Here is a 22788-nt window from a genome sequence, read left to right on the forward strand (position 1 = left end):
CGTCATAATTATTTCTAATTTTCTCATATCAATGCGGTTTCTTTCCCACCATCAGTCAGTCAGTCAGTCAGTCGCTTATGTATCTCCGGCTGGAGGTCAGATGTATCTAAGTATCTGAGTGGCTCTGAGTTCTCGGATGCATGATTAACTTCCACAGAGTCAGTCTCCCAAGCCAGAGTTCCACGTGACACTCATTTACAGTTATTTGCAAGCCATTACTGTGTATCTATTGTGTGTGTGGGGGGCAAGTATCTCTCGGATCTGAGTTGTATAAGCGAGTCAGGATCGGCACGACACGGGGATTACGTAAAGGGAAGGTTTGCAAATGAGAATCGCATGTGCAGTCATCGGAAAGCGGCAAACAAAATATGAAAATATTGACAAGGAAAGCGGCAGAGTGCTGGGCGAAGGTGACACTACCCGACAATATCAGTTTAAGGGGCGTTGAGTAATCAGAAATCATTGAATGAATAATTCCGAGGTGGATGAACGGCTATGGGAGTCTATCGCTTGAAGGCACAGCACTTCCTTTCGCACACTTTTCCCAACAAACCGCTTAGCCATTCATAAATCAACCTGCCCCTTTTAGCTTTTTGCCACTCAATATGCAATTTGAAGTTCTCAGAATTTTCCAACACGACCCGACTGCCAGGTAGAAACTGCCACAAACTCAAAAACAAAGAGCTACAAAAACTTGCAAGCATCGTAAATTATGTCGGAGCGTTAAACTACAATTAGAACCCCCGCAGATGGCGGCACTCGCAGAGATACCGAGCTTCCAACTAAATGCTATTAGAGAGCCGTTAAAAAGGTCCAAGATCATGCGACTAGCTCGCAGAATTACGCAATAAACCCCGAAAACTGTCAAGAATGATTACCTGAATTCGGAATTGGGTTAATGCCAATGGAAGATGGGCAAGTCACGTTTCCGGTCGAGAACTGCAAAGAGAGAAGGCAGGAAATATTAATATGATTTGAAAATAGTTTGCTGAAATTGGGATGAATCTCGAATGCGACTGGGATTTATCATGGGAGAAATTGCGCATTGTGCGAATGGCGGAAGCCACTCATTCCGAGATACGAGATACGCGTTGAACTCTGAGTGCTTTTGTTAGAAAAGTTCCAATCTCTGGACAAGTTCAAGGTGGCTGTTCACTTATTTTCAATTTCAATTAAAAGCCATGAGAAATTTAAGAGTTCGCCGGCAACTGGGAATTAAATTGAATCGTTTGCGCTCCACTGGCCGGGCCGGGCCGGGCCTGGGCCTGGGCTGACCTACCGCAGTCACGGCCCCCTTCGGTTGGCAATCTTCTCTGGATATTAAATTTCCAACTCATTAAAATTTTGCACACTGTCTGTGATGTCTGGCTGCTGGCTGTTGGGCGGCTGGCTGCTGGAGTGAGTGACGGTTAAGGGTTGCCCCGCAGTCCCAGGCTGTTATGCTACTCCACTTTTTCCAGCCATCCTGCCAGAGCTGGAGGAAGCTGGAGGCCTGTCATTCATAAATGAAGTGCATAAAAATGCCTTCAACTGATGTGAGAAACGTGCAGCTCCGCCTGACAACTTTTTTAAGGGCTTTCTTTCGAGTCTTTAACATTTTTTCCATCACTTTCCGCCGTTCATTCATGGCACGGTTTAATGGAAGCCTTTTGACTTATCAATTAGGAATTCTAGAGTGATTCACTGGAGGCGACTAATTGCTATCAATTGGTCAGGTTGCGGAAGGTCGCCCCTCTGGGAGCGGAAGTAGGAATTATTTCCCGAATACCAAATACCGAATCTTATCTTATCCGCTCGCGTCATATATATTCGCAGTCTAATATAATTTTAGAACGGAGTAGAATACAGAAAACTTGCGTCAGCCCGGATCAGCCCACGCGGCGTAAACAATAAACAATGAATCGAATTTGGCAACAACAAGACACTGCGAACCTAAACCCAAATTGCGGTGAGTTGACCGTCAAGTGAGAGACACACAACTGGCGAGCAGCAACCAGAAACCTCATAATTGGAGAGGTTCCTACAAAAGGTCAGCCCAGCAATTGGCGAACCACTCGAACAACACTGTGGGGGGACTGGGGACTGAGACTTGAAACTGGGGGCAGAAACGAAAACAAACTGTTGAAAAATAAAAACAAAACCCAATGACAAAGCAAAGCAATAAAAATCAGAAGTTTGTGGCAAGATTAAACGTTTTCTTCAATGCCCTTTTGGGAAAGGAAGTCGCTCTGTTTTCTGAGGAACTTTGTAATGAAAAATATGAAAATATTGTGGGGAGTTGAAGCTCCATCTTAGAGAGACTATTCCCCATTAGAGTATTTGACTAACTCCAAGTTTTCCATCGAGTTCTTGGCTTTTCCGAGTGACGTTTCACTTGTTTTCCTTTATTTTAGGAGCCACGACAACGACGACAAGCCCTTTTTTGTGCTGTTGTGCGTTCTTACGCTTGTTTTTCTGGGGCGGGAAGCATTTAACTTGGCTAAAAGCGGCATTAGTCCGATGTATGGGGCGTGGCACGGCCCGAAGGGAAGGCAGCCAATTAATTTTTTAATGGCTCAGACAAAATGAGTGACTTTGGGTTATTACACAAAACCCGAAACGACAAAAGAATGGCGGCAACCGGAAAGTTTTTCCTTTCGGTTGGAAATTGTCAATTAGCAAAGTGCCTGCCAAGAATTGGCAATTTTTGAAACTCCTTCGGGCCACGCCCCCGCCCCAGCTACTCCCGTTTGAAGAGCCAAGTATTTCGAATAGAATCTAATTGTCTCGGACCTGCATTTTTATGATGTTTAATCTAATTTTGAGTTTTACGAGCTGGGCATTTTTTACGGTCGTTTGCCTAACGAGCTGGGCGCCGAAATCCGCTGAGCCGCTGGGCCTGCTCTTTTTTAAACTTTGGACTTCTTTGCGGTCTGTTTGTATTTATTTAAGAGCTCCGGACCTGGACGCTGTGGCCGAAACCAAAGCAATTTGTTTTGATTGAATGAAATATCAAAAACGTGACCCGGCCGTGCACTTTCAGCAATCTAGCTGGCCGGAGAGAAACAAATGTATAATTCAGGCAATGAATATTTGCCTTCCAGACTTGGCAAGCTGGAGCCGAGGCACATTCATCTAAATCCAAATGAAATGTATGCAAATTGAGCGTGAACAAGCGCCTCAGACCCGGAGCACGTGCAAGTGATTGGGCTGATAGCTGCCGGAGAGCTCTCCGGAGATAATGCCTCCTATCTGCGGGAGACTGATGTTCGCTCTTCGTTAAGTACTCCATGATTAGTAATCGACGAGCGTTGGTCCAGCTTCCACTCAATAACTCATTCACACTCCCCCCTCCTCTTAAGCGTGTTCAAGTGGCCAGTTAATCCTGGCAGCTTCCTGCCCCGGCCAAGGAGTTGCCCGTCGTCTGGAGGAGCATGTGAACAGACACGCACTGGAGATTGGGCTTGAATGCTTCATCATATTCATGACTTTTACATGGATTGCACTTCCGTGAGAGGTTGCTGCTTAGCAGCGAGGGTAGATTGTGTATTTGTGGCTAGCTCTCCATAGAAGTTGTACATCTTCTAGTTCAAGCATCTCCCCCTTCAGAAGCCTTCATCATTCCGCGTGTTTATCGACGATAATCTACATCCTGCTCTGCCAACACCATCGCCTGGCAAAATTTATTCATCTACGCCGAGTTGATAACTTCATCGAACCTCCCACGCGGCCCAGAGATCCCTAGCTTTCCCAGCGTTCTGTGGAATGCTTTTTGCAACGCCATAACTTTGCCACAAACCTCCAACCCCCAACCCCCACTCACCACTTGCCACTCCAATCTGGCTTAAGCCTGACCCATCTGTGTTGGCCACATTGTTTGGTTCTCTGGCGTGGTTTTTATGCTTCTCCTACACGGCCGAAAAAGTGACGGCCCCCGAAAAGGACTTGTTTTTAAAGTAGACTAATTTGGAAGGTTTTTTTTGCTGTGCATATCCGCGGGTCCCCATCTGCGGTCACACACTCGAAATCTTTGCGGCCGGAGGTCCGGGAGGGTGGCATTTCTGGAGGCGGTGGCAGTCGGAGGAGGAGAAGGCCACTTGGCCGCGACCATAGAAGTGACTTAACTCGTTTGAGCCTCGCCATAAGCTGGGGCTCTTTCAGCGGAGTTGCCTGCATCTATTTCATTTCAAACTCCACCAGACGGGCCCCGACGATGACACTTGACTGAATATTTATGACCACAAATGGAGCGAAAACAAAATCGCCAAGTCACGGGGCGGACCGGGCTGGGGAGCAAAAAAAAAAGACACACATGGCGATGGTTTCGAGATGCGGATGGAATGACCATGCCCTTATTGGGCGCAACTGTAACCGTTAGTCTAACTGACTTGGCCAGCGAGTACTAGGATATAGAGGTTCTAGCGGCTTCTCTCCAGGCCAGTCTTATTCGAGAGACCTCCAACCGATCTGTATCTTTATCTGCTCTTATGTGTGGGCACATGAATGCCTGTTCTTGTCTGGCAGCCTCAAATATTTGCGCCTATTTATGTGGCTTTTGTTTTATCAGCTTGTTTATTCAATGATTATGGGTTTGCTGCCTGATTCCGTGAGCTGAGTCGGCAAAAGCGGCTCTCGCGACTACCGTGTTTGGATAGGTTTTCGGGCTGGCTCCTCTCCTCCACCCATCCTAAGCCCATCGGTACGGTCGCCCTCTAGTACTCTCCGGCAAGCATGTAATGAACCATAAGCAATTATGATAATGTCGTTTGAGTTTGTGTTCCGCTTTCGTCGCTGTTTCCTCGCTTATCAGCCTCAAGCCCAGAGGAAGGGGTGGCTCCGCCTCGAAAATCTTGACAGAAAAGTGGAAAATAAAAGCAAGAAAACCCGAAAATATCACGATGAAACTCCACCAAAAAGCTCCTCAAGGGAGTTGTGTTAAAGGTTTGTGAAATGAGGCATATTTTCAATAAAGAGTATAGATCCATAAACAAAGCCATAGATTGCTGGAACTGCCTGACTCACAGAAACTGCGCTTTCGTTTGTGTTTATCAAATTTTATTCACATTTCTTTAGAAATTTGTGCTCGCCGAACGTTTTCCCATGAATGTCACGTTCGCAATTGAAATACAAAAATTTTGTGTTGATATTTGCGTTTATTTTTTTCGAGACTTTGAGGTTCGAAGGGGCGATTGGAGCCCACAGGTTGAAGCAATTTGCGGCAAAGTTTGTGCCGAGCTGGAAAAGTTGTAGCCGCCGGGCAATTTATGCAAATCAAAATGGATCTGTCCAAAGCAGTCGAGCCTCCGTCGACGGTCTCTCCAAGAAGCCCCCGGGCGGGGCTAAATTAAAACTCTCGCTTTGTAGCACTTTTCACCCATTGAACCTCAAAGAGGTGTACAGAGGGAGAAATGCCAGCCCGTAATAGTATTATGACTTCCATGACTTCTTGGCCATTTCTCTCTCTGCACTGATAGTTTGACACTCGACACCCGACACCCGACTGGAATAAACGTTTATCTAAAGTTCAACAACTTATGCAAATAGTGCTTCCAGACGGGATTGTCTCGGTGCATATGAAAGCACTTTATGTTCAGGAATTTCATTCCTCTATCGTGATTGCCAGGCGCAATTGTAGTTCCCTCTCGGAGATATCTTCAATCATTATTTCTTTGTGCCTGGCACCCGTTCTTCTGGTGATTAATACTTTTCTGTAGACTCTGTACCTCCTTCCCGAGGGGTACAGTCTAAGTCCAAACTATTGTTGTCCTAACTATTGTCCAAATATTTGACTTGGCTTGTTTGGTGGAAAAAAAAAGGTAAACGATTGTCCAGTTAAATAGAAAAACAGTCTGTTCTTAAAGAAACATATGCTGAGAATAAAATAGACCAGACCAGAGCAGATAGTACTCCATTGGAAAGATTCGTCCCCAAAACAGATACTGTGTCCTCTAGCCACTTAACTGCCAAAAGCCAGTTCGCATTAACCCCACAACAGGCTCATTAAAAATAGAAAAACACTTGTTTAAATACAGGCGAACAGGCAAATAATTAAACTATAAATAAACAACAGAAACAGACGTCAACGAGTGCAATTGCGGGTATAATTTACAGAGAATTACTTGGCGAGTAATGATAATGAAAACATCGAGGAAACCCCACTTTAGTAATTAGAATAAAAAGGGGAAAATGTTGAGCTTCCAGGCAATTATTTAACGTTTAGGTTTAGAATCAAGCTACTAAAAATTATAATTCTGCGAGATTATATTCCATGGAAGCTACTAATAGTTGTTATTAGCGATAGAGAGTTGATGAGAGTTTTCCTTTTTAAATCAAGGAGAGTTCACTTCCGAATCAGAACAAGCTTAGAACCCAATGGCCTGAACATGATCCACTGCAATCGGCCACTCTTGTGTCACAATTGAACATCATTAGCATTGCTGGGCAGACAATACTTAAAACGAGTGGCAGCTTTTAAGCCGCTTACCCCTGACACGCTCTCAATTGCCTTCGATTCTGGCCGCTCGCGGTCTCGTGCCACCACACAGCGACCCAATTTCCTTTGGGGCACGTTTCTGGGTTGTGCAACCCGGCTACGGAACCCCCTTTCTGCCTCGTCTTGCCTTGGTTCTATTACAACTACTAATTGGATTAATAATGACAGACAAACAATGGGGCAGCCAGCAGCGCCATGTGCGAGAAATGCTGAATGGCCGAATGGCCGGCGGGATTATGTAAGGCCGGCTCGGCTCGGCTCATTGGGTTGCCTTTTATGGCTCTCGTAGAGAGAAAGAGCTGTCAAAATCTAGTCTTTGTAAGTTGTTGGCCAGAAATTAGACAAGCCGAGAGACAAGACAAGCCATTTAGCTGCCCAGGCGATCGGCTTTCGATGGGGGTCTTTGGCCTTATAGGGGGATTGTGGCTTTCGAGGAATGCGGAGTGGGCGGCGGAGATTTCTGGCCAAGATCTGATTGTGTTCTGAATGACTGGGCAGAATAGTTTACCTTATGAAAGATTGCCTACCTCTTGCCAAAAAGACAGCCGCCCTCTGAGCTCCTGTGGCCCACAGCTGGCGGCAGGGCACTTTGTCGCAAATATAATGCATCCTGCAAGCACTTTCGCTGGGACGCAAAGGAGGGCAATGCGGATTCTTCTTCACAATTAGCCGAAGCGCCTGAAAGCCGGCTAAAGTGGCAGCGGCTTTGTCACCCTAATGAGCAAAGACAGAGCCAGGCCCTCGAGGGCCAACTCGGATGAAAGTACGAAGCTAACTCGCTGCAAAATGCCGTTCCATTATGTGATACTATATATTATACAAACTACAAAATGCATATATACATATATATGTAGCTGGGCCTCTTGGAGGGGCTGACCCAATTCGCGGGGACAAAACCGCGCCCCAAAAACTAAAGCCAAATGAATGGCAGCCAACCCCCTGCCTGCCCCAAGTCTTGCCACCCAGCACGTGCTGCCAAATATATTATTTTGAAACGGCACTGCCTCGCCATGTGGGCTCGTCTGCCTGTCTCTCCGGCTGATTCAAGGGTGTTTTCTGGTGTGGCTTAAAAAATTTGGGTCAACGGTGCGTATGATAATTCCTGCATTTGTCTGTGGCAGCCGCAGGCATGGAAACGACAAAAAACAAAGCAATTTGATTGAAATGTTGCACGAACAGGCAGCGGGAAGTGTAGTGTGGCGAGTGCCGAGTGGGGTAGCAGGAATTGTGAATATAATTTGCCATTCTCCGTTTTTCAATCCCAAAAAATACAATTTAAAGGGGAAATAGTTTCTACCTTGAATACTAAACCCCGATTTGGCCATAAAATCCGAATAATTAGGACATCTAATGCACAACAGTGTTCAGTAATTCCTGGCATCCGCCGGAAGTGTCCTCTCATAATTGCAAACTAATTTTGTGCGCCCCATTGTAAGGACATCGGAGGGCGGTTGGGACGCGTATCCACCTCATGTGCAGCATGTTGACAACGCCAGCGAAGCCTGACAGGATAACAAAAGCTCAACAACAACCGCACAGTGACGTGCGACAAGCACGTGCGTCAAATTCATCATACGCCGTGGTGACGCACCCGGCACGGAGCCACCCCCAGGAACGAGGGCGGGCGAGTTAACCTGGGAGGGTCCACCTTCTGGCAATTACGGAGTTTTGTGTGCGTTTGTCTATGTAAATGTGGCAGAGTGTCGGGCTTCCCAGAAACAACAATAACAAGATAAAGATACTAGATACTATATACTAGATAAACTGCAACTGCAAACTGTTCCCATTCCGGGTGGCAGTCGCTATCTTGCAGATACTTTCGCTCGACTTGGACGCTTTCAATTTGTTCCTGCCACTGCGAGGGAGTGCGAAAGTTTTCCAAACTTTGCCGAGATCCGAAAAACACCCAGCAGACATTTTGGCACGTGTTGACACCCGACACCCTCCCGGGCCACCTTTCCTGGCCCGCCTTTGATCTATCCCCCAGTCCCTCCTCCCGGCCGTGTTTTACCAATCTGCCCGGGATTTTAAGCGATTTTTAATTAAAATTATAGCCCGACCAGCTGGCGCTCCAACTAACTCCGGCCCGGCCAGCTAACGAAAACAAAAACGGATTATTAAAAAAGGGGAAAGGCAGAAAGGTTTCCAGAGAGAAGAAAAAACACCGTAAGATGATTTTTTACGAGCACAAGAACCCGCTCGATGACATCAAAATGATAAAAGTCGAACAGTCGCACAAAGGCGGCGGAACGAGCTGGAGAACATTAAGGAACTGACTCAGCCAACTGCCCCAACAAATTGCGGAAAAAAGGCAAACATGTAATATATACAGAGCTCAGAACCCGATGATAAATCCGTATAAATAATAAAAAGGGGGGGAATTATTCAAATGGCTAGAGTCAACCTGTCCGAGCCATTGATGAGCTGATAATTTGCGGCGAAAATAAATATGAGGGAACTGTTGGCTCCAATCGACAGCCACTTCTTTGTGTGGCTGGTGGCTCAAAGGGGATTGCCGTTTTTCGGGGGGCGATAGCTTATCTAAGGCAAACATAGACCACCTCCATCGGTATTGGTACTACGATTCTTTTCGGTTCTAACTATTCTCCGCTTTTTACGCTGATAAAGCAATTTTGTGGTTGGCAAGGCATGTTTAGTAATCATTTTTGGGGTCAGTAGTTTGGTAATTGAAAATCATTCCGCCCATGAGCACTGTACACCGAGCCAAATGGGTCAAATAATAATAATTCAAGCCAGTGGAGCTTCGTGGAGAAAAGAACTCGAACGGAGCTGAAACTGTTTATTGGAATTCCAGTGACTGGGAATGACAAACTGAGAGATATGATAAAGCAAAGTGGTGGAGACACAGCAGTCAGACACAAAGATAGAACAGTTGGCCTACGAATAGCCTGTTAACCATCTGAAGACAGGGCCAAAATGGCAAAAAGTAGAAAAATCTACGAGCTAAGATTGAAGAAATAGAAGTTAGAGAAGTAGTCTGACGGAGTCATGAATAAGATGCTATCTACAAGGTATCAAGAAGATCAAGTAGAAGTCAGAGAAAACTTCGATCCAAACCAGTCTGATTCATAAACCAGGCTGATAACCTTTTCAACTTTCTTTCGCCCATTTAGATGACAGTCTAAACCGCAATCTACCATGCATAATCATAACTTTTATTAATGATTTTCACAATTACTTTACAAAGGTCTTTACATCTTGGCGCCTTGCTTCCCATTTGAATAATCAATCTCATTGACAACCCGAACAGTTTCCGCCTCTGTGGCGTTGATGGTCCAATGATAACTTCATCGCTTCCAACACATTTCATTTCATTTCACTTTTCGCTGCGGAGAGACTCTTGCCATGTAAATGATATTTTCGGTTGTAAGCTGTGATAAATGGTATACAGTGCCTGTCGGGGAGGGGAGGTGTTTTCCCAAACAAGAGATGTTTACAAAAGTTATCGCCGAGCTGATGGGTGTGTGTTTTGGCTCGGGAAAGTTGTTGAGCAGCCCCTGCCTTCTAGCATCGTCTTCAGATCCCATGGGATTATGCTGATGAGAAAGAGAGACCCGGCCACCCGTCCACCCGACCACCCGGGTCAACCGAAAAGGTTAACGAAAAAAGTTTGGCCCGACAATCGAGAGATGTGTTATGCTTTTTGTTTGCCAAACTTTCCATGGGCTATCGGTGTCTGATGTGGATCTGAATTGGCATTTAATAAACTGTCATTATTGCTGGGGAAAAGGGATACTCAACCCACTCACAGCCAACGAGTTTTGACAGCAGTCAGCATAGCATATGAATGTGCTTCGTAGACAGCCGGAATTATTTGCAATTTGTCAGCGATAGGCGGCTAGGCGACACTGTAACCCGATGCCCCCGCCCGACACTACTGCTTGTTTATTTATTCCTCTGGAGCCTGGAGTCTGGAGACCGAACTTCTGGGACAGCTGAAATGGCCATAAAAGCGGAAAGTAACTCACAATCTCGGCCGAAAATCAATTTCAGCATCTTCTGTTTTAACACTTGAACGAGCAGCTAGAACCGAACCAGAGCCAGACCGAGGGAATCTAAAACTAATTTAAATAAAAACCAATCTGGCATAATTCGCTGCCTGTGTGCCTGCCGAACGACAAACTTTGAACGATTTTCATTTTTATGGTGACCTCCATCCATGTTTTCGCTTTCGCTGAACTTGGCTACAAATTGTAGAAGTAGGAGGCGCTCCAGCCACCTCCATCCACAGCCATGTGGCTCTCGAGGATGAGGTCTGTCTCTGCATGCTGATGACTATCCGAAAATCCAGGGAGCGGATCCTTAAGCCCCAACACCCGTCATCCGAGCGTGGAAACAAAGCACAACACACATAAAAATGTGTAGGCACAGAGATAAGCAAACATTTCCTTGCCTTTCCTTTATTTTCTTTGGGCCGCACAATGGAAAGCGAAAGTGGCAGAGTGCCGACTGTGGCAGAGTGCTTCGGCTCTTGGGCCTTGGCTGGGAAATGTCCGCAGCACAATAGAATCATCTATATATAGAGAGTGAAGTCGCCAGTCGCTAGTTATGAGGTTAAATAAAAAAAACTTGCTTCGGACCATAAAAAATAACAATAAAGAGCAGTGGCAGCAGTAGAACAGACCGCAAATTGCAAATGCGAATAAAAATGGCTGGAAGAACTCGAGGAATTGTAGGGTATACAGTGGGAGTTCAATAAATTGGGTCAGGAAATGGGTAAACCCCACAATATGTGTTTAATTTATAGGCTAACCTGACAGATATTCTAGAGGACTAACATGTATCTATAGAGTCTTAATATTTTTCCTTCGAATGTCGAAGTGACTCTCTGATGGCCCACCATTGCTCTGTCCTTCTGGCTTTCTCCGGCTCGTTCTGTCTGGAAATTAATTTGCGGCATTCCATGGTTTACGCATTTTCATTTCCTTGAATGGAAATTAATTAGCCACGCAGGGCTCTCGATGTGGTTCGCCAGCTAATAACCTCAGATGCTGCTGGTCGGGCCAAGAAATTGGATTCTTCTCGCTGCCAATGAATCTCAATACTCGGTAGAGGTTGCAATCAAGTTTCGGGGGGAAATTGGACTCTGTCTTGTTTAATTAGTGAGGAGTTTGGTCACTTAATGGAAGGTCTTCCAGACAGACTATACATTATATATTATATATCTATTGTTGTTCCCAGTGCATCGACCCTGCCTGGATTCGAATTTGCATAAAACTCTTATCAGCTCGTGACTAAAGCCCCATACAGAATTGATAAACTGGTCGTTACTCCGCCGAACTCAATAAAGCCTTTCGCCAATTTGCAGAAACCGCACAATCCAACCCCTTCCCAGCCTCCGCCCACTCACGCCCCAGACATATGTGGCAAGTGTGTGTGTGGCAAGTCCCACTCGTTTTATGGGCTGATAAAAGGACTTGGCAGCAATCAAAAACCGCAAAACATGTTAACCGTTAATGCCCCCAGACACCTATAGAAGAGGTCCCTTTCCGGGTCCCGGCCATAAATGCGCCAAATATAAATTATATTTAAACAAAATAAAAAGGCAACACCCGAAAGGGACCATCCGGTTACAGGCCGTGTCCTTCCTCCGATCTCAATAATTCAAAACAATTTCGTTTTATTGCCGAAAAGTTTTCAGGCGGCGGCCTTTCATTGTTTGGCTCTCGCACCGCGTCCGAGGGCGTCCTGTGGGGGTGGAATCCTCCAAGCTCAGTTTAACCTCAACAAAGGCATATTGACCCTCGACCCTCGACCCTCGGCACACGGTCAACCCTTTTAGCTGCTGCCGAGGGTCGCGTGAAAAGCCAACACATAAAATGCAAGTAGCGGAAATGCACAGCGAGAAATGGTTCAAGCTGGTGGGATAAGAGTGCCTGATTGTTTATTTATTTCTCCCACTGTTATGGGGGATATCGTATATGGGGGAATCCCCCGCCACTTACCGTTATTCGGTCCACTGCAGGCCTGATGAAGATGAACGGGTTGGTAATCCTTTTAGCGCCGGTCTAATGAGAAATTCCTCCACAATAACTGCACACACACACTCCACGTGGGCGGAAAGGATGCCCCAGCACACACACTCGGCACACTCGGCGATTTAATTATCCCAAAAAAGGAGAGTGTCCTACTGAATATCCTTCATAAAAAACTGTCGCGGTCTGGACTTGGAACTTGCCAAATTGTATTTTAATTTAATCAAATGTCGTACAGATTCAATTGACACACAGACACTTCAGCATTTAATTAGCAGAAAATGCTGCTGTTGTTGCTCTTGTTGTGGTTACTGCTGTTGCTGTTGCTCTGATAGCGTGATAAACGGCACCAAACACCCGCGAGATACAAGATACGACGAACTCGGATTTCGAGACACGGAGCAGCCGCAACGTCCGCAGAGCGTTGAATTCCAAAACAGAATGCCAGTCGGTCTGAAGGCATGAATAGCTTCTGCCTTGTTCCCAGCAAGCGGTTCACAGTCAGGCCTCGAGTGGCTGGACAAGCCAGTGAAGGGGGTTCCACTGTACGAACCTCGAACCCGAGGCCCAGCACTCGGCTGAGAGCCGAGAGAGTTAATAGCTCTCGGTTGCCAACTACACTGAGAACAACTTGCGTGGCTTTTCAAAGCAGAGATACTGGGAATTAATTAAAAAATTATTTATGATATCATAGACTGTCTAATAATTTAAAATTATTGATACATTTTTTAAAAAAAAATATGTTTTAAATATTATTGAGATACTTGTGTCAGAGAGTATCTGAGAGATACTCAGTACCTGCTTCAAACCCGCAACTCAAACATGTTCGAGCGGAGGTTGGAACCAACCTTAACCCCAGAACGCATGTGGGTTGTTTGATTTGAAAACAAATAAGCTGAGCAAATACAAGGAATATTTATCTTAAAAGGAAATATTGTTTTTAATACGTAATCCTCGATATGAGGATCCGTATCACTACTGGTACATATGGATCTTATCACTCAGAAACCCCCCAAAAATGAATAACTTTCCCGCAACCATCTGGAAACCATAAGTGATGGATTTTCTAGAAAATAGTTATCTGAAGTAGCGCCTTCTGTTAATGAAGTCCTTTTCGGCTAAGCCTTTTATGGACACTCGGAACTGGCACACAATTTCACATCTTCATTAATAAATCGACGCCATAAACAGTAGCTACAAATTATTTAAATGGACCCGGACATGGAGTGATGGAAAATCGGCTCAGAATTGAATGTAATTAAAACCCTGGCCCAGAACAACAAAGGGCCGGCTGTAAATGTTTTCGCAGGCCAAAAACAGAGAAGGCATTAACAATAGCCCCTGGAAACGCAATCCCCTCTCAAGGCACTTCAAGAAAAAGGTTAGAAGATGTAGGATAGTTCTTAGATAAGAACTAAGAAGAGTAATTCATAAATTTTCTCCAGGCCATGTTCATTCATCAGTGCTCTTTCCAAGGAAGTAGTCCTTGAAGAGCTACACCTTTTCTCCCCGTGTAGGGGTTGCGTTGTCAGGGCGACCACCTCGACATCGACACCGGCATTGGCCAAAGCAATTGACAATTTTTCCAGCAGGTAACCGAGAAGGTAGAAGCAGCCCAAACACAACGCGAGACGCTGAAGCCTCGAATATTTCGAAATAAAGTAAAATCCGCACTAAAAAGAAGGGAAAGGAAACAAGGACGAGCACTGCACCTGCGTAAGGAGCGGAAAATTGGAAGACAAGTGCTGTGCTGTGCGGATTTTCGCGGAAAACCAGGAAGTGGGCAGGAAAAGGGAACTCAATAGTTCGAGAGGACTCCCCGGAGCTGGCAAGGCAATTTGAATCCGAAACGCAGATTCCACGCAGCTGGCCATGAACTTCTACGACGAGGAGATCACAATTAGCGGTCCCGATACCAAGCACCTGAGCAGTGTCCAAATGGAGCAGCGAAATGAAGTTGCGGGTGGCAGCCGAGCGGGAGGCAGTGGCGCCAGCGGGGCGGCAGGCAGAGGAACAGGGCCTGGAGGCTCCCAAAGAGCAGCGGCAGCCAGGACTCGTCGACTGGTATGTTATTTATGAAAGTGCACTGAAAAAAATTAGGGCTAACGGGCTTAAAGGATAAAATTATATAAAAATGTATCCGTTATCCTTCCAGGAACTTCATGGAAACTCCACGGATGATGACGGTCTGCTGCAGGACATCATCGACCACGATGACGAGGCGGAAGACAGCGACGATGACGACGACAGCGAGATGCAGCTGCCCCAGGGCATGGCCATGGGCGTGGGGATGACGGGATTGGTGCCCGGGCCAGGGAATCGCAACCAAAAGCGACCGGGGAGTAGCCGGAATCCCCAGCAAGGGCCGCCGCATGAGGATCCCCTGAGTTCGGGAAGCGAGGAGGGGGCCGGAGGCGGTTTCCGAGGATCTGGCGGAGGGGCAGCAAAGCTGCCGCACCAGAAACTAACCCTGCCCATGAGGAGCAGTGCGGGCGGCAGATCCGAGCAACAGGAGGAGATATTCAACATGACTCCCGACAAGTGGGAGGACTTGTCGCTGCCAGGGGAGCTCAAGGAGCTGTTTCCCTACATCCTGAAGTACACGCCCCAGACCATCGACACTCCGTTCCATCTGCAGCCCTTCATTCCGGAGTTCGTGCCCGCCGTGGGAGACGTGGATGCCCTTCTCAAGGTCCAGGCGCCACCTCTTTTGCAGCCCCAGCGGCAACGGGAGCTGGACGACCACCTGGAGAAACTGGGCCTGTGGCTGCTGGACGAGCCTTCGGGCGCCCAGTCCGAACCATCCCTGTTGAATATGAAACTGCGCTCCGTTTTGAGTGGCAGCCGGGGGCGTAACCCGCGCCACGCCTCTTCAGCCTCGCAAATTCCCACTGCCCGATCGGGCAAGGACATAGACAAGTGGATCGCCGAGGTGGAACAGGTGCACATGACCCAGTCCATGTACGATGCTCAGCCCAGGAAGGATATCGACGCCCTGCTCGAGGACTGGCCAAGAGCCTTTGGCGAGGCGGAGACCAAGAGTGCCCTGGATCAGGCCTACAAGTCCTGCCTGCAACAGGACATCTCATTGGCGGACTATGTGCGGGTTCTGTGCGAGAGATTCGGAGTGGAGGGCCCGTTGGAGTCGCAGGCCGACTACATCCACAATGTCCAGACCCTCTTTGCACTTTATTTGGCCGCCAGCCAGGCGTGGGAATAGCTTATCCTGCTTATATCATTAAGGATCTTAAATTATAATATATTTAATCAAATTATGGCATCCTTTTCTGAACAAAAATAAGTCTCAGTGCATGCTTTTGAACCTGCCCCACTAATAACGCTAATGGCTTCGATTAAGTGACAGCCAGACGGCGCTTGTTTGCCCCTCGATGGAGATGTCCTTCCTCCTCCTACTCCCTCGCTCCTTCGACATCGCATTCTGCCTGCGCCAGGTCCTGGCATTAAATCGCTTGGAAAACGGTCAACCCGTAATAACCGGGTTGTTTGATTTGGTGTCGCGGGGTAGATTGAAGAGGCCTCCTGCCAAAGGTGGGCAAAGGTGAAGGACTCTGTTACACTAATGGGACAAATGGGGTAACCAATCAAACCCTTGGCAGAATCGCATCTGTAAATGTCATTTTCAGAAGCTCAAGGGCTCGATTTGGCGAGTTTAATCAATTTATTCCACAATATTTACTCTCCTCCAGAAAAATCATCATTACATCGCAGGGGACATTGTACATCTTTCCCAGAAGTCATACGATTCTGCATCAAAACCCAAAATTAAAAATAGATTTAGATTTTCTGTCCTTCTTGGGACATTTTTGACTCCTTTAAAAATATGGCCCAAAGCGATGTCCATATCTTGGCCATTTTAGCTCCGATCCTTGAGCGGAATATATTAAAAGATTAGTGGATAGCTTCTCCATCAATCTACATCAAACCCCTCAAACGAAAATATTTTTAGATTTTTGGTCCATTTGTCTGGGGCGACTCCTTTAAAAATGGGTCTTTGTATGGGGAGGACACATATGGCCCCCAGCGATGTCCATATCTTTGCCATTTTAAGTCTGATTCTTGAGGGGAATACCTTAAAAGATTAGTGGATCGATTCTCCATTAATCTGCATCAAAACCCTGAAACGAAAATATTTTTAGATTTTTTGTTAATTTTTCTGGGGAAACTCCTTTAAAAATGGGTCTTTGTATGGGGAGGACACATATGGCCCCCAGCGATGTCCATATCTTTGCCATTTTAAGTCCGATCCTTGAGCGAAATACCTTAAAAGATTAATGGATCAATTTTTTATTAATCTGCATCAAAACCCTGCAACGAAAATATTTGTAGATTTTTTGTTCATTTGGACTGAGGTCCAAGAGTCGGTCTTACCTTGGTGCTCCACCCACGGCCTAATTGGGCCTGATTAAGATATTGGCTGGGTCAAAAGCAAGGCCCAAGTTTGATGGTCAACCCCATAACGCCAAATCTGCCGGCAACGGCCTCAATTATGCGAAATTCGAGCGCCACAAGAGCCCATTAATGTCATTTTCGTGGCATCGAAGGGTGGTTGGTATCTCCGCGACTAACCGACAATTTTCAAGTCTATAATTGAACAGCTTATGGCATATGGTGTACGTTCTTTTAAAAACAATAACAAATACATTTACTTGAGAATTGAAATAAAATAATAAATAAAAAAATATTTAACTTAAATTATATCTCTACTCTTTACTAAAGAGTTCTAAAACACCCTGGAATCGTGTGTGATTATCGTAAATTTATAAACAAACAAAAAAAAATATTTTTGATTAAGTGTTAAGTTGAAAAAGTGTTAACTAAATCTGTGAATTATATAGTCTAGAGATCCAAAAATTTCAAATCACCCGCCAAGGTAAAAAGATTTAGAACATCTTTCGATGTCATACACGTGTCGTGTATATCGATCAACTCCCATCTCGAAAGGAAAACCAAAACAAAGTCGCATCTGCCCCAACTTGTTGGAACTGAGAGTTTTCATCACAGAAAACGCTACTCCGCCATGTACGAAGCTAGTTGCCGCTACTGTGAGCTGGGAATTGAGGACGACAACTACCTGGACTGCATAAAGTGTCGCCGCAGTGTACACATCAAGTGTCTGCCCCATGCGAGCACTCCGGGAGACCTTCTGGGCGATGTGTTCTTCGACTTCACGTGCGTCAAGTGTGTGAGGGAGCAGCTCATAAGAGAAGAGAAGGAACACTCTCCAGATACCGTGAAGGAGATCTGTGTGAGACAGAAAATACCCTGGTTACTGGTGATCACGTTGACGATCTACAATCTGTCCATCAAACAAAAGGGACTGGGACACCATGGATTCTTCCACTGGCGGACGCACATCATCAGCTTTGTGGACAAAAACTGGAACTACATCTTTGGCTCTAATATGTAGGTGAAGGAATTTATAATGTACATTGTTTGCTAATACTCCTCTTCATGCAGACGCCGGAGAAAGCAGTGGACTGGGACTGTTTCCGGAGCTCTGTCTCACAACAATCCGGAGTACTTTCAGTCGGGCCTGGATGTCTTCCAAGACCACGGGTGGTGGAAGCTGGCCAAGCCATTTACAACTCCCAGGAGTGTGCTCAGAGAATGTAAGTCAAAAGTAAATAACAAACTAGACACTCAGTTCTGAAGAGTTAACTCTTACCAGATGAGAAGAAGCAACTGCAGCGCCAGCAACTGCGCGTGGAGAAGCGTTTTCCTGCTTTGGATGAAAATAGCTGCAGCAGCGAAATCTCTGTAACGGACCACACCGAGGATAAAGTCCGGATATTGACCAACGAGAATGGTGGCGAAGGATGTGCCCGCTTTATGTAAGGACCTTTAGACTTTCAGGATAAATAGTGGTAATAATCATTGGTATTCATTGCAGTCCCTTTATGGGGCGTCGGCCGAAGGTACAGGGGTTCGCATCACCTGTGTTGCAACAGTCTGTGACTGTTCCTCCGGTTGCAGTTCCCGTTCCAGAAGCTCGCAACGTAGATAGCCAGGGGGAAGAGGTGTCGGAAGAAAACCAGCAGCCCTTGAGCAGCGTCCAAGCCAGCTTGATGGACTTTCTGGCAGAGAGTCTGGGAGGCGATGACCTCAGCATGTTCGGCAGCCTTCCCGGCATAATGCCACCTCCCCTGATTGGAGCAGGAAAGTCGGATTTCTTCATGAATGACGCCCTGCTGGAGGCTCCTTCCACTAGTGACGGCCTATTCGACTTTGGCATGCCCAGCGCGATAGATGAAGCTAAGGGAGGCAAAGTGATCAAGGAGGAGCAAAATGATCAGGAGCCGCAGGATCACGAGGAGGAAAAGATAGAGGAGGATGAGGAGAAGGGCGAAGAGGACGAAGAACCCTCGAGCTATCAGCCGCGCATTGTCCAGGTCACCAATTACCAGGCCCAGCAGCAGAATCAGACGATTAAAGCGGAGCCCCTGGACGAGGAAATGGAGGATGAGACTGAAAAGGAAGAGCTATACTCCATAGAGCCCTGCCAGCCAAGTGGTTTCACCCGCAACCCCCGCAGAAATTGGCCATGGCTGCAGGAGGCCCTGGACTCTGACGACATATCCATCCCCTCCGAAGATCTCAGGCTAATGAGCGTCCACGAGGAGCAGAAACTGCTCGAGAGGCTGCAGAGAATCTTCTCCCTCGAGAAGCAGTCTCAGATATCCATACCCGCCTACGTGCGACGTCTCTACAGAAAACTCTCCCTGCGGAAGTGGAAGAGGGAGCACAATCGGCCCATTTTCAACCTGGACGAGCACATCGATCCGCTGGGCCGGGCCCGGCTGAAGATGCAGACCCACAAAGTACTGGACAGGTACCAGCTTCTCGCCCACTCTCATCAAAGTGCGAGGAGCTCCTTCCACGCCCGCCTGGCTGGCTGCACTCAGTACGAACTCTTCGAGTCCCCCTACTCGCAGCGGGTCCTCCATCCCTTCATCTTTCGCAGCGAGGCGTTGGCGCCTCCGTGGCTGAAGCTCATGTGCGAGCTGCAGCACCGAGTGAACCGGACGCACCCCACGAGGTCCACCATAGACTTTTGCTACGTGAGGCCGCAACACATCCCGGCGGTGAATGCGCTACTGCAAAGCTCCTTTTGGCCCAATATCGATGGTTAGTGCCTAGGACTTCTTTCCTTTCTTACATGAGCTTCTATATCCTCTCCTTTTTGCAGTAAGCGAGTGCCTCACCTATCCGGACTACAGCGTAGTAGCTCTCTACAAGAAACTGGTCGTGGGTTGTGGGTTCCTGGTGCCGGATGTCGGCTACAACGAGGCCTACATCTCCTTCATGGCCGTGCGCCCGAACTGGCAGAGGAGCCGCATCGCCAGCTTCATGCTGTACCACCTCATCCAAACGTGCTCCTCCAAAGATATCACCCTGCACGTCTCCGCCAGCAACTCCGCGGTGATGCTGTACCAGAAGTTTGGCTTCAAAATGGAGGAGATCATCCTGGACTTCTACGACACCTACTTGCCATCGGACTCGAAGCAGAGCAGAAATGCTTTCTTTTTAAGATTACAAAGATGAAGGGAGTTCAAATAAATTCCGTGATCACAGACTAGATTCGTTTCAAGAGGATAATTTTGGATGCCTAGTGCCGATCCAACATTATTTTACTTTATTTTTAACCTAAATACATTTTTTTTCGCATCGCCGGCCCACCTAGGCGAATATTTTCTCCTCCCTGCGCTTTTTGGTGACCACAGTGCCCGGCTTGTGCTGGGCCTCCGGGTGATTCATGAGCTCCGGCGGGCACACCGACACCGGGCTGGCCGTGACGCACTGCTTCAGGTCGTAGAACAGGGCGCTGTCGTCCTTAGTGACGAAGGATATAGCCACACCGTTCTTGCCAGCACGACCCGTACGACCGATACGATGCGTGTAGTCCTCGATGGTCTTGGCCATGTCGTAGTTGATGACCAGGGACACGTCCTTGATGTCGATACCACGACCGGCGACATCGGTGGCCACCAGAATGTCCTTTGCCCCCGATTTGAGGGCGGCCAGAGCGTATTCTCGCTGCTCCTGGCCCTTGCCGCCGTGCAACGTGCAGGAGTTGTAGCCGAGCTTCTCTAATCCCTTGGCCAGGACGTCGGCGCCCTTCTTCTGGTTGACGAAAATGATGACGGGTGGATCGATGGAGCGCGAGAGGATCTCCATGAGCTTCTTGCGCTTGTCGTTCTCGCCCATCATGTACACTATCTGTTCCGTGCGCTCCGTCGGCTTGCCCACGGATCCGATGTAGACCGTGGCCGGTCGCCGGAGATAGGAGCGCGCTAGTCTCTCCACTGCCGGCGGCATAGTGGCCGTGAACATCACCGTTTGGCGGTACTTCTTCTTGGTGTAGAAGTTCTCCATCAGCTTGTTCTCGTCCTCGGCCTCCTCAGTGTCGGGCTTGAGGTTGGAAACGGGCATGTACTCCAGGATTTTCTGGACGTCCGGCTCGAAGCCCATGTCAATCATGCGATCAGCTTCGTCGAGGACGATGTAGGTGCACTGGTTCAGCACGAGATACCGATTCTCCAGCACATCAATGAGACGACCCGGCGTGGCGATGACTATCTCGCAGCCCAACCGGAGGCGGAAGCCCTGTTCCTCTCGGGACAGACCTCCCACGACCACCACAGTTCTGATGCCCAGGGGCTGTCCAAACTTGGTGGTCTCCTCCTCGATTTGCTGCGCCAACTCACGAGTAGGTGCCATAATTATGGCATACGGACCCTGGTCCACATCCTCGAGTCGCTCAATCTTCGGCAGCGATTGGATCCAGGAAAGAAGGGGGATGAGGAAGGCCAGGGTTTTACCCGATCCCGTCTCAGCCACGCCGATGATGTCCCTGTTCTGCAGGCCAATGGGAATAGCCTGCCTCTGAATGGGTGTGGGCTCCTTGTAGCCGACCTTGTCGATGATGTCAATGATCTCCCTGGGGAAACCAGACTCGCTCCAGCTCCTGATCGGATTAGGGATCTTGCCGCCCTTGATGGTGATATTGTAGTCCTCCCGGAAGATACGCCAATCTCGCTCGGTCATCTCGTCGTTGTCCTTCTCGGACCAGTGGCGATCGTCCCACTTCTGCTTGTCCTCCTTGCGCTTCATCTTCTTCAAGCGCACCTTCTCCTGCTCCTTCTCCGCCTCGGTTCGCCTCTTCTCGAGAAGATCCCCGTAGAACTTGCTCTGTGTGCGCTTTTGCTCCTTGATATCGATGCCCGCCACGTTTCCCCGGCCGAAGAACTGGACGTGGTGGCGCTCCTTGTACAGATTGTTGTAGTCGATGGACGTGTCTTCGCCGGCATCCCAGTCGAAAACGAATTTCCGGTCGTTGAGGCGGCGAACTCGCCTCTTCTTCTTCACTATTCCCAGGTACCGCTCTCGAATGGCTTCCAGTTCCTTCTCCTTATCCTTGTGGGTAAGCTCTTCGGAGCGCTTTTCGTCTCCCCTTTCGCCCCTGTCGCCTCTGTCGCCACGATCCCTCCCTCTTTCCCTGCGGTCTGGCTTGGGAGGAGGAGCCATAACGGCCGGAGGAGGGGCTCCCGAGGCCATAGCCGTGCCCATGGAGATGCTCACCTTGTTGGCGTTGGCCATCTGTTCGCGAGCCGCCTCCTGTACAGCCTTCAGCCGCTCCACCTCCTCCTGACGCCGCTTAAGCGCCTCCTGAGCCCTCTGCTCTTTGGTAAGGAAAACTGGCTTGCTCCGGGCCTGCTCTTCCTTTTTCTTTTTGTCCAGCAGTTCCTCCAGGGAGAGGGGCTCCTTTTTCAGCTTCAGGTCCTGTTTATCATCGTTCATATCTTCATCGTTGACAATTAGGGGTTTCGTCGAGGAGTCGCCTATGTCCAATTTGGCTTTCTTATCCTGGGAGCCCCCGCCGCCTGCTCCAGATCCTCGTTCTCTGGAGCGCTCTCGGACATTATCCCTGGGCCTAGGGCGTTCGGGGGAGCGGCGCCTGCCTCGGTCCTCCCTACAATTGATTAGTTAAGTATTTCACAATTATTATAAATATAAAACACTTACCGGGAACGCGAACGCCTCTGGCGTCTGTCCTTCTCCCTCTCCCGTTCGTATTGGCGCTCCCTGACGCGGTCCCTGTCCCAGTCTCGTTCCCGAGCACCCCCAGGTGCCGGACGATCGCGCACCGCTCGCTCCCGCGAACGCGAGCGACGTTTCTTGTCATTTACCATTGTTTTTCGCTAATATGAAAATTGTAAAGGTTTTCGGCTTCCACAAGAAACAGCTGACTAGACAGTGTTGGATAACTCTGCTTAACTGAAATTATAATCGAAATCGATT

At 48.0% G+C, this 22788-nt stretch overlaps 4 protein-coding genes across 5 annotated transcripts in view; 2 read left to right on the plus strand and 2 right to left on the minus strand.

The window, feature by feature from the left end:
* The window catches only part of LOC6497877, a 34349-nt gene extending 21402 nt beyond the window's left edge, over positions 1-12947 (minus strand). The window contains exons 1-2 of one of the 2 annotated variants that reach the window (XM_032451476.2): positions 12439-12947; positions 879-939 (exon numbers count right to left, since the gene is read on the minus strand). The gene's annotated coding sequence lies outside the window, so the exon portion shown is untranslated. The remainder of the gene's footprint in view (positions 1-878; positions 940-12438) is intronic. The other variant, XM_001961593.4, reaches the window with a different exon arrangement.
* Positions 12948-13948: 1001 nt separating this feature from the next.
* LOC6497654 (intraflagellar transport protein 46 homolog) lies at positions 13949-15769 on the plus strand. The gene is made up of 2 exons (XM_001961591.3): positions 13949-14532; positions 14624-15769. Exons 1-2 carry the CDS (start codon positions 14341-14343, stop codon positions 15686-15688), a joined length of 1257 nt encoding a protein of 418 aa, XP_001961627.1. The 5' UTR covers positions 13949-14340; the 3' UTR covers positions 15689-15769.
* Positions 15770-17402: 1633 nt separating this feature from the next.
* LOC6497655 (cysteine-rich protein 2-binding protein) lies at positions 17403-20065 on the plus strand. Its single transcript, XM_001961590.4, has 5 exons — positions 17403-17892; positions 17947-18098; positions 18158-18320; positions 18380-19614; positions 19676-20065. The coding sequence occupies exons 1-5, from the start codon at positions 17507-17509 to the stop codon at positions 20029-20031; spliced, it is 2292 nt and encodes a 763-aa protein (XP_001961626.1). The 5' UTR covers positions 17403-17506; the 3' UTR covers positions 20032-20065.
* A 2-nt stretch (positions 20066-20067) lies between these two features.
* LOC6497876 (probable ATP-dependent RNA helicase DDX23) lies at positions 20068-22767 on the minus strand. Its single transcript, XM_001961589.4, has 2 exons — positions 22513-22767; positions 20068-22459 (listed from the first exon to the last, which is right to left on the minus strand). Exons 1-2 carry the CDS (start codon positions 22677-22679, stop codon positions 20167-20169), a joined length of 2460 nt encoding a protein of 819 aa, XP_001961625.1. The 5' UTR covers positions 22680-22767; the 3' UTR covers positions 20068-20166.
* Positions 22768-22788: the final 21 nt, after the last annotated feature.

The sequence above is a fragment of the Drosophila ananassae genome, chromosome 3R (genome assembly GCF_017639315.1).
Source record: "Drosophila ananassae strain 14024-0371.13 chromosome 3R, ASM1763931v2, whole genome shotgun sequence".
Classification (NCBI taxonomy): Eukaryota; Metazoa; Arthropoda; class Insecta; order Diptera; family Drosophilidae; genus Drosophila; species Drosophila ananassae.